The sequence below is a fragment of the Danio rerio genome, chromosome 11 (assembly GCF_052040795.2).
Source record: "Danio rerio strain M-AB ecotype USA chromosome 11, GRCz13ab, whole genome shotgun sequence".
Lineage (NCBI taxonomy): Eukaryota > Metazoa > Chordata > Actinopteri > Cypriniformes > Danionidae > Danio > Danio rerio.
The window spans coordinates 30,259,265-30,276,120 of NC_141031.1; the positions used below are offsets into that span (position 1 = coordinate 30,259,265).

The 16,856-nt window shown below is 35.5% G+C and overlaps 1 protein-coding gene across 6 annotated transcripts in view; it reads right to left on the reverse strand.

Annotated features, from left to right (window-relative positions):
• Positions 1 to 16,856, reverse strand: part of phf2 (PHD finger protein 2) — a 60,090-nt gene that overhangs the window by 30,483 nt on the left and 12,751 nt on the right. For all 6 annotated transcript variants that reach the window (XR_015501929.1, XR_015501930.1, XR_015501931.1 and 3 more), the window contains 8 exon segments: positions 13,503 to 13,588; positions 10,046 to 10,160; positions 7,281 to 7,441; positions 7,063 to 7,204; positions 2,987 to 3,173; positions 2,475 to 2,637; positions 2,299 to 2,386; positions 1,627 to 1,733 (listed from right to left, as the gene is read on the reverse strand). Coding sequence is in view for 3 of the 6 variants with exons in the window: in XM_087272347.1 (XP_087128473.1) it covers positions 1,627 to 1,733; positions 2,299 to 2,386; positions 2,475 to 2,637; positions 2,987 to 3,173; positions 7,063 to 7,204; positions 7,281 to 7,441; positions 10,046 to 10,160; positions 13,503 to 13,588 (1,049 nt within the window). In the remaining 3 variants the exon portion in view is untranslated.

A 16,856-nucleotide genomic window follows, 5' to 3' on the forward strand; every position in this document is an offset into this window, starting at 1 on the left:
GCCGCAACCCATCTCTGGGAAATGTATTGTGTCTATGTAAATGTAAATGAGGGCCCCTAACCCCCACCCCCCTCCAGAAGAGGGCGGTGCTTTTACAGCTTCACAACACACAATTTAGCCAGGCATTTTATAGGCTTGTCAGTTTAAACACATAAAGGTTTCTAAGCACATATGCACTAACCGGCCACTTTATTAGGTACACCTTACTAGTATCGTGTTGGACCCCCTTGTGCCATTAGAACTGCCTGAATCTTTCGTGGCACATTTTCAATATGATATTGGAAATATTCCTCAGAGATTTTGCTCCATGATAGTATCACGCAGTTGAAAAAAACCAGTCTGAGATGATTCGCGCTTTATGACATGGAACGTTATCTTGCTGGAAGTAGCCATCAGAAGATGGGTACACTGTGGTTATAAAGGGATGACATGGTCAGCAACAATACTCAGGTAGGCTTTGGCATTGACACAATGCTCAATTGGTACTAATGGGTCCAAACTGTGCCAAAAAAATATCCCCCACACCATTACACCATCACCGGCAGCCTGAACGTTTAATACAAGGCAGGATGGATCCATGCTTTCATGTTGTTGGCGCCAAATTCTGACCCGACCATCCGAATGTTGCAGCAAAAATCAAGACTCATCAGAACAGACAATGTTTTTCCAATATTCTATTGTCCAATTTTGGTGAGTCTGTGCGAATTTTATCCTCAGTTTCTGTTCTTCGCTGACAGGAGTGGCACCCGGTGAGGTCTTCTGCTGCTGTAGCCCATCCGCCTCAAGGTTCGAAGTGTTTTGCATTCAGAGATGCCCGTCTGCATACCTTGGTTATACAGGATTTGCTTTACTGTTGCCTTTCTATCAGCTGGAACCAGTCTGGCCATTCTCCTCTGACCTCTGGCATCCACAAGGAATTTGCGCCCACAGAACTGCCCCTCACTGGTTATTTTCTCTTTTTCGGACCATTCTCTGTAAACCCTAGAGGTGGTTGTGCATGAAAATCCCAGTAGATCAGCAGTTTCCGAAATAGTCAGACCAGCCTGTCTGGCACCAACAACCATGCCACGTTCAAAGTCACTTAAATAATCTTTCTTCCCCATTCTGATGCTCTGTTTGAACTGCAGCAGATCATCTTGACCATGTCTACATGCCTAAATGCATTGAATTGCTGCCATGTGATCGGCTGATTAAAAATTTGTGTTAACTAGTTGGACAGGTGTACCTAATAAAGTGGCCGGTGAGTGTATATAAAGTGTGCAAACAGAAGGTCAGCTGGTGTCAATTATTCACAAAATGTTATGTCAAAAGCAAAAAATGTTGGATAAATAATGATGTGTCTGTGTATTTAACAGTTTGGAATACATTAAATGTGTATCAGTATATTGGATCCGCGTGTCTCTGGATCATAGTGAAAACAGTATTAAAACAAAATGTAAAAAGCATAAATGTATCCCTTGAAAATAAAAGTTTTTGATGTGTTTTACAACTAATGTACAAGTTTTAAATAATAATATATAAACATAATAATAATATAATATATATTCTAGCTGGTTTATTACTGTGTTGTAGATAAATTTTCAGATAAATATTGATATCCATCTCCAGTTAATGTTCAACACTCACCTTTAAACTGCTCCAGGTAGTATTTCCCCACATACCAACATGCTGTTTCGAAGTTTGAAAATGGAGTGAGGCTGGCAACTTTGAGTCTTTTTTCCACCTCATATGCTCTGAGTGGAGAAGCAAAGACAGGATTACTGAAAAGTGCGCCTTGAGAGGAAATCGTGGTCTCATGCATGTGAGAAATGCACTTTAGGAGGCTAAGCATATGCTTTTGACTTCCCCTTATTTCATTGCTTGAGAGGCTTGAAAGTGCAAATAGAATAGGGAAAGTTTGATGCTTGAATGGATTTATTAGACCTTTGTAATACCAACTTTTTTACATTTTATTTTTTGAAAATGATTATTGTTAATTTTATTTGTTTTGATTAATAATCAGGGTTATTCCACCAAATTAATATTAATATGTCTAGAAAAAATACTTTTAAATTTGTAAGAAATACAATAATTAAACAAAACAATAAACTGCAAATATGCAAAAAAAAATCCAAGTTGTCTCTAAAATGTTTCATAAGAATTACAGTATGCATTGAAAAAAATATATAAAATAATCAAAGAATACTGGATTTATTATTGGACAATTTTAATCAGATTTAACTAACTGAAAGGCATTTATAATTTGTTTAACTTTGTGATTTTAGACATATAAATTGAAAAAAAGAGCAGATCACTGACCTCATTTGCATCTCCACGCTTAAACTGTGGACAAAATGCCCAGAGAAGGCTAAGCAGTCTACAGGAGTGAGTATTGCATTGATCCATCCTGCAGTTAAACAAAACAAAAGACAAATTATATTCTACAGGCTTCATGGAGTCATCTTTATTGAATTATCGGCACCCCGAAGTCTCACCTGAAGGAATGAATAGAGTTTGCCCTTGTTTGAGTGTGCACTTGTAACATTTGTCTACTTGGTCAGCAAAAAACATCTCGCTGTGGTTGGAGGAGGATCTCCAGCGCTCATACAGGGAAAGGTTGGCAGACGTGGGCTTGATCAGGAAGAAGATTTTCTCTCCCTATATAACACACACATTTAATATCAAACTGAACATCATTATAATGATATCTGAGCACAGAACACAATAACGTTCCAATCAAAATAACGTATTCAAGACAACAGCAGAACACAATGTTTTTATGAATATTAGGTGATCATTGCAATATACACATTTTTATTCACTGAACACTGAAAAAATATGATTAAACTACAATTAATAATCATAATAAATAATACAACACTTCTTCCATATTAGAAATGATGGTAAGCTTCAACAACATTAAAATATACATTTAAAAATTGTGAATAGATTTTTTTGGCTTAGCCATATTGAGCAGTAATGTTGAGAAATGACATGAAGGAGTGACCTTGAGTACGTGATACCACACAGAGGCTCCTCCACACTCGATGTGGAAGTCTGTATAGCTGTCTTTCACACAGATGAGACAGTATTTGGACACTTTGGGCTTCCCCAACAGCGCATCGTCAGGCCAGTAGTTTTCCACCCAGGATAACTTCCGAACTATCTGCGGACTCTCGACAATATTGGCCATTCTGTAGAGATAAAGAACAGATTGGTGAATATCTCTGCATTAAATGATGCCCTTATAAAAACACTTTCATGGCATCCACAGTTGAGTTTCTTAATAGCGCTGCACGTTATTGGAAAAATCTGACATTGCAATATTTTGTTATTCTGCAATATACTTTGGTACACTTGAAAATCATTTTTGGTCATTTTATTTTAAGGTTCAGTTCTCACTCTTGGCAAACCATTTTGACTTTTGGATCAATAAACTTATAATTTGCTCCTTATTAATAGTTATTAAGGTAGTTAAAGCATTGGGTAGGATTAGGGATGTATATGTAGTACTAATAAGCATCCAATATCTCAATAACATACATGCTAATAATAAGCAACTAGTTAATAGAGAGGATTGGTCCCTAAAGTGTTACCTAATGTATTAATCTTGATTGACTGGGATGATTCAGTAGGGGAGTGAATCATCCATAACTTGTAATAAACAAACTACAATCATAGATAAATGCAACAAAGAAAACATGAAAGTGAAATAATCTGTGCATGCTTATTGTTTTATATAGGTAAATGTAAAAGTTACACTGCAAAGTCAACTCAGCATTGCATCTCATTGCAATATGACTACTGCGAAAGCACACGTTGCAATATCGATGCTGAAACGATATATTGTGCAGCTTTATTTCTTAACATTTCTTTAAATGTTTATGCTTAATTCTGTTATAAACAATACAAACAAAATTAAAGCTGCAAGCAGCGATGAAAGGGACCTCGCACCCGGGCTCACCGCCGCCCGGTGACCTTACGATGACAGAGAACAGCGAACAATAATAATTTAAGCCGATATATAAAAAAAAATCTAAGAAAATCACAGATTTATGCCAAACTTCCTCCTGTCAGCAGGTGGCGCTATAACTGTGACTTAAGATTGGCATGTAGATGTCTTCCGGAGAGGAATCTTATCAACCATGTGTAGTTTCAGGCACATGGGACATTGTGTGGCTGACTTATAAGCCAAACTACCTTCTGCCAGCAGGTGGCGTTATGACTGACTCAATATTGTTATGTGGATGTGTTCAGGAGCAGACTTTTATCAACCATGTGAAGTTTCAGGCAGATCAGAGATTGTGTGGAGATTGTGTTTTAAGACAAACTACATTCTGCCAGCAGGTGGCGCTATGACTGACTCAGTATTGTTATGTAGATGTGTTCAGGAGAGGACTTTTATCAATCATGTGAAGTTTCAGGCAGATCAGACATTGTGTGGTTGAGTTATAAGAAATTCCTGTTTCATGGCGAAGCGTTGAGGTTTGTCATGCCACCACAGACACGCCCCTCTGCAAAAACTCTAGATCTTTACAATATATCATCGCTAGAGCTTTCAGATGACACCACTCTATTTTGGTGCTGATACGGGAAAGTTTGTGGGAGGAGTTTGTTAGTGTCAAACATGTCATTTCCTGTGGCCAGCAGGTGGCGCTATAACTGTAACTGGATATCGGCACGTAAACCTGATCAGGTCAGGACTGTTATTAAATGTGTGAATTTTGAGGCAGATCTGATAATGCATGCCAGAGTTATAAAGACTTCCTGTTTTGTGGCGAATCATCAAAGTTTGCGAGGCCGCCACGGACACGCCCATCGATGAAAACTCTAAAGCTTCGCAATGTAACATCACCAAGGCTTTAAGATGACAAAACCCAATTTTGGTGTTTATCAGATAAAATCCCTAGGAGGAGTTCGTTAAAATACAACGTCTGAAAATGGCAAAAGCGCCACTTTTTCGCCACAGGAAGTTAAAAATTTCCGACTTCCTGTTGGGTTTGAGATATGGCTCCAAGAGACTTTTTCATATTTTTTGCCATGTTTGAGGTGTGTGCCAATTTTCGTGCATGTGCGTGATTCGTAGATCGGGGGCTCGTCCGTTTAATTTTTCTAGGTGGCGCTGTCGAGTCATTTTGCCACGCCCACTTCAATATTGTTATGTGGATGTGTTCACGAGATGACGTTTATCAACCATGTGAAGTTTCAGGCTGATCGGACATTGTGTGGTTGTGTTATAAGGACTTCCTGTTCCATGGCGAAGCGTTGAGGTTTGTCATACCGCCATGGACACGCCCCTCTGCGAAAATTCTAGATCTTCACAATATATCATCGCTAGAGCTTTCAGATAACACCACTCAATTTTGGTGTTGATACGATAAAATTTGTGGGAGGATCTTGTAACTCTGTAAATCATGTCATTTCCTGTGGCCAGCAGGTGGCGCTATAACTATATCTGGATATTGGCATGTAAATGTGTTCAGGTCAGGACGCTTATCAAGCGTGTGAATTTTGAGGCAGATCAGATAATGCATGCCTGAGTTATAACGACTTCCTCTTTTGTGGCGAATCGTCAAAGTTTGCGAGGCCGCCACGGACACGCCCATCGATGAAAACTCTAAAGCTTCGCAATTTAACATCGCCAAGGCCTTTAGATGACAAAACCCAATTTTGGTGTCGATCGGATAAAATCCCTAGGAGGAGTTCGTTAAAATACAACGCCTGGAAACGCCACTTTTTCGCAGCAGGAAGTTAAAAATATCCGACTTCCTGTTGGGTTTGAGATATGGCTCCAAGAGACTTTTTCGTATGTTTTGGCATGTTTGAGGTGTGTGCTAATTTTCGTGCATGTGCGTGATTCGTGGATCGGGGGCTCGTCCGTTTAATTTTTCTAGGTGGCGCTGTCGAGTCATTTTGCCACGCCCACTTCCGACGCCCTTAACAAACGTAAATTTTCGCCACTTCTGAGGCGTGTGCAAAGTTGCGTGAGTTTTCGGGCATGTTTAGCCCCTCAAAACCGCGATTCATTCCGCGGAAGAAGAAGAAGAAGAAGAAGAAGAAGAAGAAGAAGAAGAAGAAGAAGAAGAAGAAGAAGAATAAACGGAGCAATTCCAATAGGGCCTACGCACCGTTTCGGTGCTCGGTCCCTAAAGATGCTTGAAATGGTTGTGCATCTGTGTTTTCCATCTTGCTGTCGAAACTAGTACCAGAAACATTCATTTTCACAGTTTTTCACAGACTTCAGAAATGTTACATTAAATTTATTTTTAATTGAATTTTAAGTTATTTGTTTAACAACAATGTCCAACTTTGCACGGTACATAAGCTTGTTTCCTTCTTTTTTGTTATAATTTGGAATTTTGTCTTCAATGCTTGCGGCAATTTGTACCTTTTTGATTTAGTGGCTAATTCGTATTAATTTATACGATCTCATTCGTATGATTTGGTTATCCTCCAGTGACCGTTGGGTTTAGGGGTGGAGTTTGTTGCCACGCCTTCTTTTTAAAAAAATGATACATTTTAGTATGACTGAACTGAATACGAATTAGCCACTACACTGACAAAACGTAAAATCGTTATTTTTTCTCGTGAGATCAGGCTGGTATTCTAAATTTTTTCTCTCAGGTTTGTTTTTGTCTTGCAGTTTTGAGCTACAAACTCACAATTAAGTATTTACACCTTTTAACTAAGAAAATATCTGAACTGTGAGATATAAACACAGAATTAGGAAAAGAAATCTGAACTGTTAGATGTAAACACAGAATTAGGAAAAAAGTGAATTTTGAAAGAAAGTGAAAGTGAAAAAAGAAAAAAATTGTCTGAATGTTGAGATATAAAATCAGAATTATGAAAAAAAAGTCTGAAATGTGAAAAATAAAACAATTTTAAAAAAATCACATTAAAGATATATGAGCCCAGTATTGAGAAAAAAAGTCAGATTTTACAAGATATAAACTAAGAATTCTATGCAAAGAGTGTAAATTATGAGATGTAAAGCTTGTAAATGTGAGGCAAAAGTCAAATTAGTAAGATAAAAGACCAAAGTGACTGGAACCTGGCTCCTACAGTAAAAGCATGACTTACCTTGCATCTGAAAACTCCAAGTTGATCACATTTAATACTTTCTTTCTGTTTGTGCTGTAGTAATAATCAACAAACTCTTTTAACTTCATCTTGCTGTCTGTCTGTTTGGTGACATCAACAACATCCACAAGAACATCAGGCCCTAAAACAGCAGAAAACAATCAGAACAACAACTATCAGCGCTGTATGTTTGTTTAAATGCATTTAAGTCAACTCACCAACATAGTTTTCCACATCACTGACGTAAAACGTGGGTGCGGGCATGGCCATCCCCAAACCGTCTTTCTTCTGGATGAGAATTGGCTCGTTGAAGCCATTTTCCTCAAGGTACTCCAATGTCAGCTGACTTCCAGACAGTTTGACCACCACATCTTCTGAACTGCAGTGGAAAACATGGTGTTACATGGTACATTTTTTATGTTTAACATTTTTTTCAAACACCTTTAAATATTTTCAGGGCGTCACGGTGGCGCAGTAGGTAGCACAATCGCCTCACAGCAAGAAGGTCGCTGGTTCAAGCATTTCTGTGTGGAGAATGCATGTTCTCCCCGTGTTCGTGTGTGTTTCCTCCGGGTGCTCCGGTTTCCCCCACAAGTCCAAAGAATTGCGCGCTAGGTGAATTGGGTAGGCTAAAATTGTCTGTAGTGTTTGTGTGTGAATGAGAGTGTATGGGTGTTTCCCAGTGATAGGTTGTGGCTGGAAGGGTTTCCGCTGCGTAAAACATATGCTAGATAAGTTGGCGGTTCATTCGGCTGTGGTGACCCCAGATTAATAAAGAGACTAAGCCGAAAAGAAAATGAATGAATAAATCTTTTTACTGAATATAGCGAGGCTGAGTGAAAGAGCTTGTGGCTCCGAGTTGCCAGATATCGTAATTATAAGCATCACTGGACTTCCTTTTACTACTAAGAGATAGTTCACCCAAACATGAAAATTAACTCAACATTTTCCCTTACCCTCAAGTGGTTCAATACCTTTACAAGTTTCCTTTTCCTGTTAAATAAATACAGTTTTAAATATAAATATAAAATTAATTTAAATATTTAAAAAAATAAATTAAAATGATATATTTTAAATAAATAATAAACTTTTAATTTATTTATTTTCTACTGCTGTACTTTTGCATATTTGTATTTATATATTTTTCTGTATCGCTGTAAAGCCTATTTTGTGTTACTTTTATCTATAATGTTATTTTACCTGTCTTAGTATTATTATTTATGTATTTATTTTTTTGGTGTGTGTGTTTTTTTTTCCTTCTTAATGCAGGAATATGTTATTGTATTGCTTAATTCAGAGAGAAAGAAAATGTGAGCTAATTGTGTTCTGCTGCTAGATTGGATTCTGATTCTTTGTATTTGGTGCTGCGGCTCTCTGACTAATATGTTTCAATAAAAACAGAATTAAACTAATAACATCAAATTAAATAAAGAAACCTGTAACCATTGACTTCTATTGTAAAAACAAAAATTTAAATACTTTAGGTGTCGATGGTTACAGGCTTTCAACATTTTTCTAAATATCTTCATTTATGTTCAGCAGATAAAAGAAAGTCAAAAACGCTTACACGAGTGAAGAGTGAGTAAATGATGACAAGTTTTAGATGAACCATCCCTTTAACTTATAGCATTGATAAAGTAATTAGGAGGATATTAATAAATTGGAAAGATGAAGTTTTTTGTTGAAAGTTACATTTTGCAGGTGCTTTTGTACATTTTTCATAGCAATACCTGGCAACACTGCATCGACAGCACTTAAACCATGGAGTCCACATTCAGTCAGACAAATGCAATGTTTATCATAATATTGTATGTATGAAGCTGACAAATGCTATCAAAACGGTAGCATAATAATCTGTAACACACAAAACACAGGCCAAGATGTGAATTACAGGAGGGGTTGAGGGGGCTGACCCCGCTAAATAATGCTTAATCCCCCCTGAAGGACATCAATACAAGATGTATGAGGGGTCTGCCCTTTAATAATTAAGAAATAGTTTGCTGTGATCTGTATTTCAAACAAAATTAATAATTAAAATAATGGATAACTTCTATCAGCTAGAAGGACATCCGCTGTGTAAAACATATGCTGGATAAATTGGCGGTTCATTCCGCTGTGGCGACCCCAAATTATTAAAGGGACTAAGCCGAAAAGAAAATGAATGAATGAAGGAATGATAACTCTAAAATACATTTGCTCATCCCTATAATGGTTCATACCATTGTGAATGAATGTTTGCGCCAAAAATATGAATAAATCGGTTTAAAATTGGCAAATTTATAGCACCGACAGACAGAGTAAGTGTTCACAAAGCATGTTTCTTTAAAAAAGGCGCTTGTATTTTATCATCCACTGTCTCGCACATGAGAGTAAAACAGTAGAATAAAAAATACGAGCAGTCTTTCATGGTCATCCATTAATCAGTGCAGGAAAAGCAAACCTGTCACAAATGTCATTGAGAGCCACTCAATACCCCTCAAAACACTGAAAACATAATAAAAAATAATTATTAATAAATCAGATGTAATTGAATTAAATATATAAATTTGGTTCACTAAAGCATATTACTGAATATAACTGTAAAATCTGACCCCCCTGATCGTCAATGTATAATTCGCACCCTGATGAAGGCTATGCTTTTTCATTAAATTTATTAGTTACTTAAACATTAACATTATCATGCTAAAATTCATAAATCATTCTCATAAAGCATTTAGAGTGCTTCTTATGAGTCATTCATACAGCAATTCATTTTGACAAAAAATTACTACAGCAAAAAAAGCTCCAGATCAGATTCATTTACAAACCCTAGGCTACAAACTTTTTCCAAGATACACACTAAAAAGTTCAGGCCATTATCAAAGCTGATCATAGAGCGCCATCTTCTGGACACTGATGTGAACTGCAGGAGATTATTGAGAGCGCTGGCCCTTTAAATGCGTCACCCTGAGCAGAGATGTGCATGAATGCAGGTGTTTATTACCTGGGGAATGTTCTGCTGCGTAGCTCTTTTATGAACACCTGACTGCCGTTCTGAACTGGTCTGACGTCTCCGCTCTGCCCCGTGTCATGCTTATTCCAGCTCTTTTTCTTTTTCACTGTTAAAATGACAAACAGATGAAAGCCGCCAAATTATAGTCAGACACAGTGACCACAATACATAACTTAATAATAATAAAACGAACTATAATGCGCTAAATAAAGAAAACATTTTGCAAACTGCAAAAGCAAAGTCATAAATAAGCGAATGGGTTCGTGTGAGGGTTCAAGAAGAGATCAAAACAACATCTAAATCATTTTATATAGAGTTGAAGTCAGAATTATTTATTAATTATCACCCCCCTGTTTATTTTTTCCCCAATTTCTGTTTCATGGAGAGAAGATTTGTTCCAACACATTTCTAAACACAATAGTTTTAATAACTCATTTTTTAATCACTGATTTATTTTATCTTTGTCATGATGACAGACATAATATTTGACTAGATATTTTTCAAGACACTTTTATACAGCTTAAAGTGACATTTAAATGCTTAACTAGGTTAATTAGGTTAAATAGGCAGTTGAGGGTAATTAGGCAAGTTATTATATAACAATGGTTTGTTCTGTAGACTCTCGAAACAAATACAGCTTAAAGAGGCTAACAATTTTGACCTTACAATGTTTTAAAAAAAAAAAAAAAAAAAGATTTTATTCTAGCCGAAATAAAACAAACAAGGTTTTCTCCAGAAGACAAAACATTATCAGACATACTGTGAAAATTTCCTTGCTCTGTTAAATATAATTTGGGATATATGAAAAAATTCAAAGGGGGGTTAATAATTCTGATTGCAACTGTACATAGAAAGCAGATTAAATACATACGTTTACTTTAATATTTGATATAATTTTATGTAAATGATCACAGTGCAATTGTGTAAAAATAAAATCCAACATTATTATTCTGATTTGTAAAATATCTGAATAAGCAATTATAATACATTTTACTGTGTTTTAAATGTTTAAAAATTATTTAAAATACGGTAAAATGAATAAATGATTTGAGAAGTTAGAGCCTAGAATGAGTCTAGAATAGTGGCAATGTATAAAGATTTAAGTTTTGGGGTTGAACTGTAATCATTTGTGTCAGTGTGTCATTACATGATTCCTGCTTTAAATATGTTCTAAACCAGAGGTGCCCAAACGTTTTCTTTTGAAGGGTCAAAAACCAAACTTGACAGAAGTAATTATACCAAACTCTGTTATATTAAATTTGCCATGGGTATTTTCTGAATTTATTTAATAAATAAAAAAAACACTTTATTTTGATGGTCCATTTAAGTATTAGTAGACTGTCTGCTCAATATTTGTTGATGCTGCTCCTTCAACAGATTTAACTGACTATAAGAAACAAGTATATGTCAACTTACACTAACCCTAACCCAAAACTAACAGTCTGCTTATAATCTAAAGAAAATTAGTTGCAATGTAACTTAAATTCAATAAAGGGACCATCAAAATATTTAAATTCCATCGAATTCATTTAAAAAACATGTAACGGAAACATTTTATTTCAGTTTGCTTTTTTGTAAAGCTCAATAATAAAACAAACCAAAAAGGTTACATTAAATTAGAAATGACGGACTCTGTTAAAGGCATTCACTCCAACCCTTCCCATCATTCTTCCTCTTTTCTCAGATGGGATGGTGGGCCAAATTAAAGGTTACCATGGGCCAACTTTGGCCCGCCGGCCCTAGTTTGGGCATCTCTGTTCTAAACAAGACTGTTTGGTATATAAACTATTGTAATACTGAATGGAATTTTAGTGAGTCTCTTCATTAAATCATGGTAAAAATGTATGATTACCAGTTTTGTTTGGTTTAGAAATAAGAAAGAAACACTAATAGTTTTGTAAAAAAAAAATAAATAAATAATCATATTTAACCTTATATGTGAACAAATATTAGAAGACTTAAAGAAAGCTGCAATTCTTGGACATTATTTTATTTATAATATTTTATTTTCTAGGACAGTTTTTAAAGGGATCAATGACTTAAATCTAGATTAGCAATCATATACTGTTTGTTTTAATTACTAGTTTGAAATAACAAATGGATACCATCAGGCAATACTGTACATGGGTAGCTGACAAATAGGCAGTTTTTAAAACATGATTTTTGAGGAACAAATTGTTCTTTTTTTGTAGTTTGAAGTCTGATGTTTGAGAAAATATAAGGCTTTCCTAACTTTATACTTTCACTGTTATTTTTTTGCTTTATACTAAACTGTACCAGGATATGTCCTATGGTGTGATGCTTGATTAGCGTGAACAATTTATATTCATTGTTTTACATATCTTCATACATTGCTATTTATTGTATATGAATAAAAAAAAAAACTCTGACTTGTCAGACGTCACACCAAAAAACAACACATAATAAAGTGTTTCCTAAAAAGTTAAATATGTAAAAAAAAAAAAATTCTTTGACAAAAACTTACAGAAAAAATATGTAATGTAATAACACAGCAGTTAAAACACGGCAAGTCTAGAGCACCGACAGACAGGGTAAGTGTTCACAAAGCATGCTTCTTTAAAAACAACATTTGTATTTTATCAAATATATCTTCATACATTGTCTTTTATTTTGTAAATGAAATTATTTAAAAAAAATTCTCAGACTTGTTAGACGTCACACCAAAAGACAACACGTTTTATAGTGTTTCCTAAAAAGTTAAACATGTAAAAAAATAAAATAAAAAATTCTTTGACAAAAACAAACAGAAAAAGTATGTAATAATGTAATAACACGGCAGTTTTATAACAAAACATTCATGAAGACAGTGAAGTGTTTCACCATTTCCTGCATTTTAAATGATGACAGAACTATTTAAATTGTTCTCATGTGTGACCATGAAAATACAACATCACGTCAACAACCCGCTTATATAACATGTCGTTGATGGTAGTTTTAATTTCTGTCCGAATTATCAGACTGAAAATAATGAATGAAATAATAATGAATTTGAAACTATGCAACAGATAAAAAGTACATACAGTAAAAACTGTGAAAATGTAGTGTTTTCAATTTGACAATATTTTTTAAATGTAAATTATGATGCTGTTTAAAGGTGCCTAAAAAATATGAAAGAGCAATTGGCAGTTCATTCCACTGTGGCAGCCCTTGAAAAATCAGAAACTAAGCTGAAGGAAAGTGAATGAGTGAGTGATACAGACTTTGATGTCACATGAGCCTTGAGAAATGAAAATTTAGTGCTCAAAAATCAATGTAGTATCGTAATAATGAAAACGATTACTGTTTTGGTAGAAAATTAGATTTTTTTTTTTTTGTTCACAACAGCAGACAAACTATTGATCACAATCTCATTTCATTGTCAGTTACCATCGACTTTTTTGTACTATTAATTCATTCACAGTATGTAAGTTTAAGTAAAGATGCTTACAGGTGGATTTGCCGTGGGTTTTTTCACAGTTAGGACAGTGATAGATGTCAATATCTGGTGCTTCATCTTCATCCACTCCCACACAGCTGCAACAGAAACAAAAATATGAACGCTCATTTATTTCTACACATCCATTGCAATATTAGCAAAATATCACACCAGCTATATCAGCACTGAGTTAGCAAATACAATCAGTTAACTGAGATCCAGCACTAAATAAAATCGCACTCTGACAGCCATTTAAAATATCCCTGAATTCTGATGAAATATTCTCAGTAGGAGACATTAAAAGACGACTTTCTCCAAATATTACAGATGCTATTGACAATTCAAGTGTTGCACATCTGGCTACTGCTATTCTCCTGGCCATGTCTTCCCCTTTGTGAGGCCCTGGTGGTCAGCTTTGTTTGGCAGTCTCAGGCTGTATGTCCTGAGGTTTTCAGAGGCGTCTGGCAGCCCAGAGCCCCAGGGATCCATCCCCGGTCCATAACCGAGTCCTGCACAGTGGAGATGGTGCATTTCTGATGATGCACATGCCAAATATGGCGTTTAGTCCGATGGCCAGAGAGCCAAACCTTCTTCCAGCTGGCTTTACAGTCTCCCACATGCCTTCTGGCAAAAGCACATCTCAGACGTCATGTGACATTTTTAACAGTGGCTTCTCTTCACCACTGTCCCATAAAGCTGTTAAAGCACACAGGCAACAGTTGTATTACAGCGTCAAGAGCTTATACATCTATGGGTGTAGCCTAGGAGTGTGGGTTATTGACAAAAACAAAAATTATATCTGCTGATATGTTTTCGATGCCAATAAATATTTCTGAGGGTTTTTGTGCTCCTTTTGGGTGGTTTAGGCCTGTCATGAACAAATAAATGACACTGAACTGCCAGCAGGTGGCATATAGTCTTAATGAGTGATTTACTGGATCATTCACTCAAACAATTTGTTAATGACAACTGATTCATTTGACTATGAATGAAGACATTCAAAACATGACATCACTCTGCACTCCAGCTTCTGTCCAATCAAACGCTATCAAGAATCTGAAGCATCCCTCCCTCACACTATATAAAGAGATGGTCAAGCTGTGGCTGAAATCTCTCACTAGTTTACAAACTTAACTTTTTTATATGGTACACACACTGTTATATACAGGGATTTTTCCATGACTTTTACCGGGACATTCAAGTAAACTTTTATGACCTAATGTTTAATGTAATGTCTATGAATACATGGTAAACAATAATAAAAAACTATGCACGTTTAAATGTATTATAACATATCATAAAACTCACAACAATTCTTTTTAGTTTTTATATCTATTGTATGTAAGATTTATTTAGATAATGTTTAAACATGGTTCTTCTTTCCTGCTGTGCCACCGCTGAAATTGAGACTAAGCCGAAGGAAAATGAATGAATGAATGAATGAATGAATGAATGAATGAATGCTTACACAGCATTTATAATGTGAGACCCTGGAGACCATTATTTTGGCCAAGGACAGAAAAGAAGCAGTAAACTAAACTATATTCAAGTTTACAGATATTTGCTAAACTAATTTTCATGACTTTTCAAAAACTTTTCCATGACTGTATATAGTGGATACCTGATTCAGACAGTGTAAAATATGCTTGATGTTGGTGTGAAGAACATGCAGAAACATGATAGCACAAGTGGATCATATGCATTCTAAAAGTCCAAAGTCCATGAGTGTGTCAAAGTATTAAGTTACAGACAAAATTGAAATTGTGTATTAATCTACTTGACTTCATGTTATTTTAAACCTGTCTGACCAGGTCCTAATTTAACACTCCTAAAGCACCAAATGAAAGTAAAATGTGATATTGGCGAGTATACGATAGAACCCTTACAATGATATTTATACACGGTTCTTACACTTACATAAACAGCAGATTCAAGAACTTTTAGGGACTTTTTAAAGCACCATTTATTTTGAATCAAGCACTTCTGCAATTCATAACCCAGCATATGTGGGCCCATGAAAGTCCTTACGGTACTTTTAACATTTAACTTACACTTAATATATACATTCATTCATTTTCTTTTGGGATTAGTCCCTTTATTAATCAGGGGTCGCCACAGTGAAATACACAGCATATGTTTTACGCAGCTGATGCCCTTCCAGCTGCAACCCATCACTGGGAAACATCCATACACACTCATTCACACATATACACTACGAACAATTTAGTTTACCCAATTCACCTGTACCGCATGTCTTTGGACATGTGGGGGAAACCGGAGCACCCGGAGGAAACCCACGTGAACACTGGGAGAACATGCAAACTCCACACAGAAATGCCAACTGACCCAGCCGAGGCTCGAACCAGCGACCTTCTTGCTATGAGGTGATCATGCTACCCACTTCGCTATCATGATGCCCAATATTTACATTAAAAAGAATACAAACATTTACAGTAGATTATTTTAAGAAGTCATGTTTAAATAACTTTAATAAAAATGAGTTGAATTTACAGTGAAATTCAAATGTGGTTTCTGAAATATGTTTCCCGTTCTATTTTTGACAATTGAGTACAATTGTTGAAATAAAACCATAAACAAATTTAATTTCAAATGTAATTCAAGCACTTTGAAGGACCTGTGTTTGTTTTTGAGTATTTAAATCGCAAATCAAATCGCAAACTCTGTGAAAAAAAATAATAAAATAAATAAATAAATAAATTTTAAAAATAATAATAATAAAAAAAAATTAAATAAAAAAAATTGCAATTCGATATTTTCAACAATTCGTACAGCCCTACTGGGAACCCCTTATATTGTTTAATCAGGTTAAACTATTTAAATGTGATCAGTTTAAACTATGAATAGTTTAATTAATGCTATAATTGAATCACAAAGGCTGCATTGTAATTATAGTAATGTGTAATCTGACGCACAGTACTGTGATGATTTCACACTCACAGCTAAAATTAAGTGTTTTCAGTGTCTCAGAGTGGCTCCATTCACACAAACTTTATCTCTGTGTTGGAGTTTGTGTGCTGTCAATAAAAATAGCTTATAATGTGCATTCAAAAATACAATGCGCCAAACGTCTACCTAAATGTGTAATAATTTTTTGGCTTTAAATGCAAATGAGCTGCTTCTCACCGCCCACCGTTCCCATGTGCATGTCTGCTTCTCATCATGCGTTACGACAGATAAACAGCCGTCAGTGATAGAAACAGACACGGATAAATACAGCTCATTAGTCAAAAATACCAAGTAAGTTTATTTGATATATTTGTGGTGGAGTTTATTCAAGCCTTTCTGAAATGATGAGTCGCACACAAATGCCATTTGCAGTACACACACACACACACACACACACAT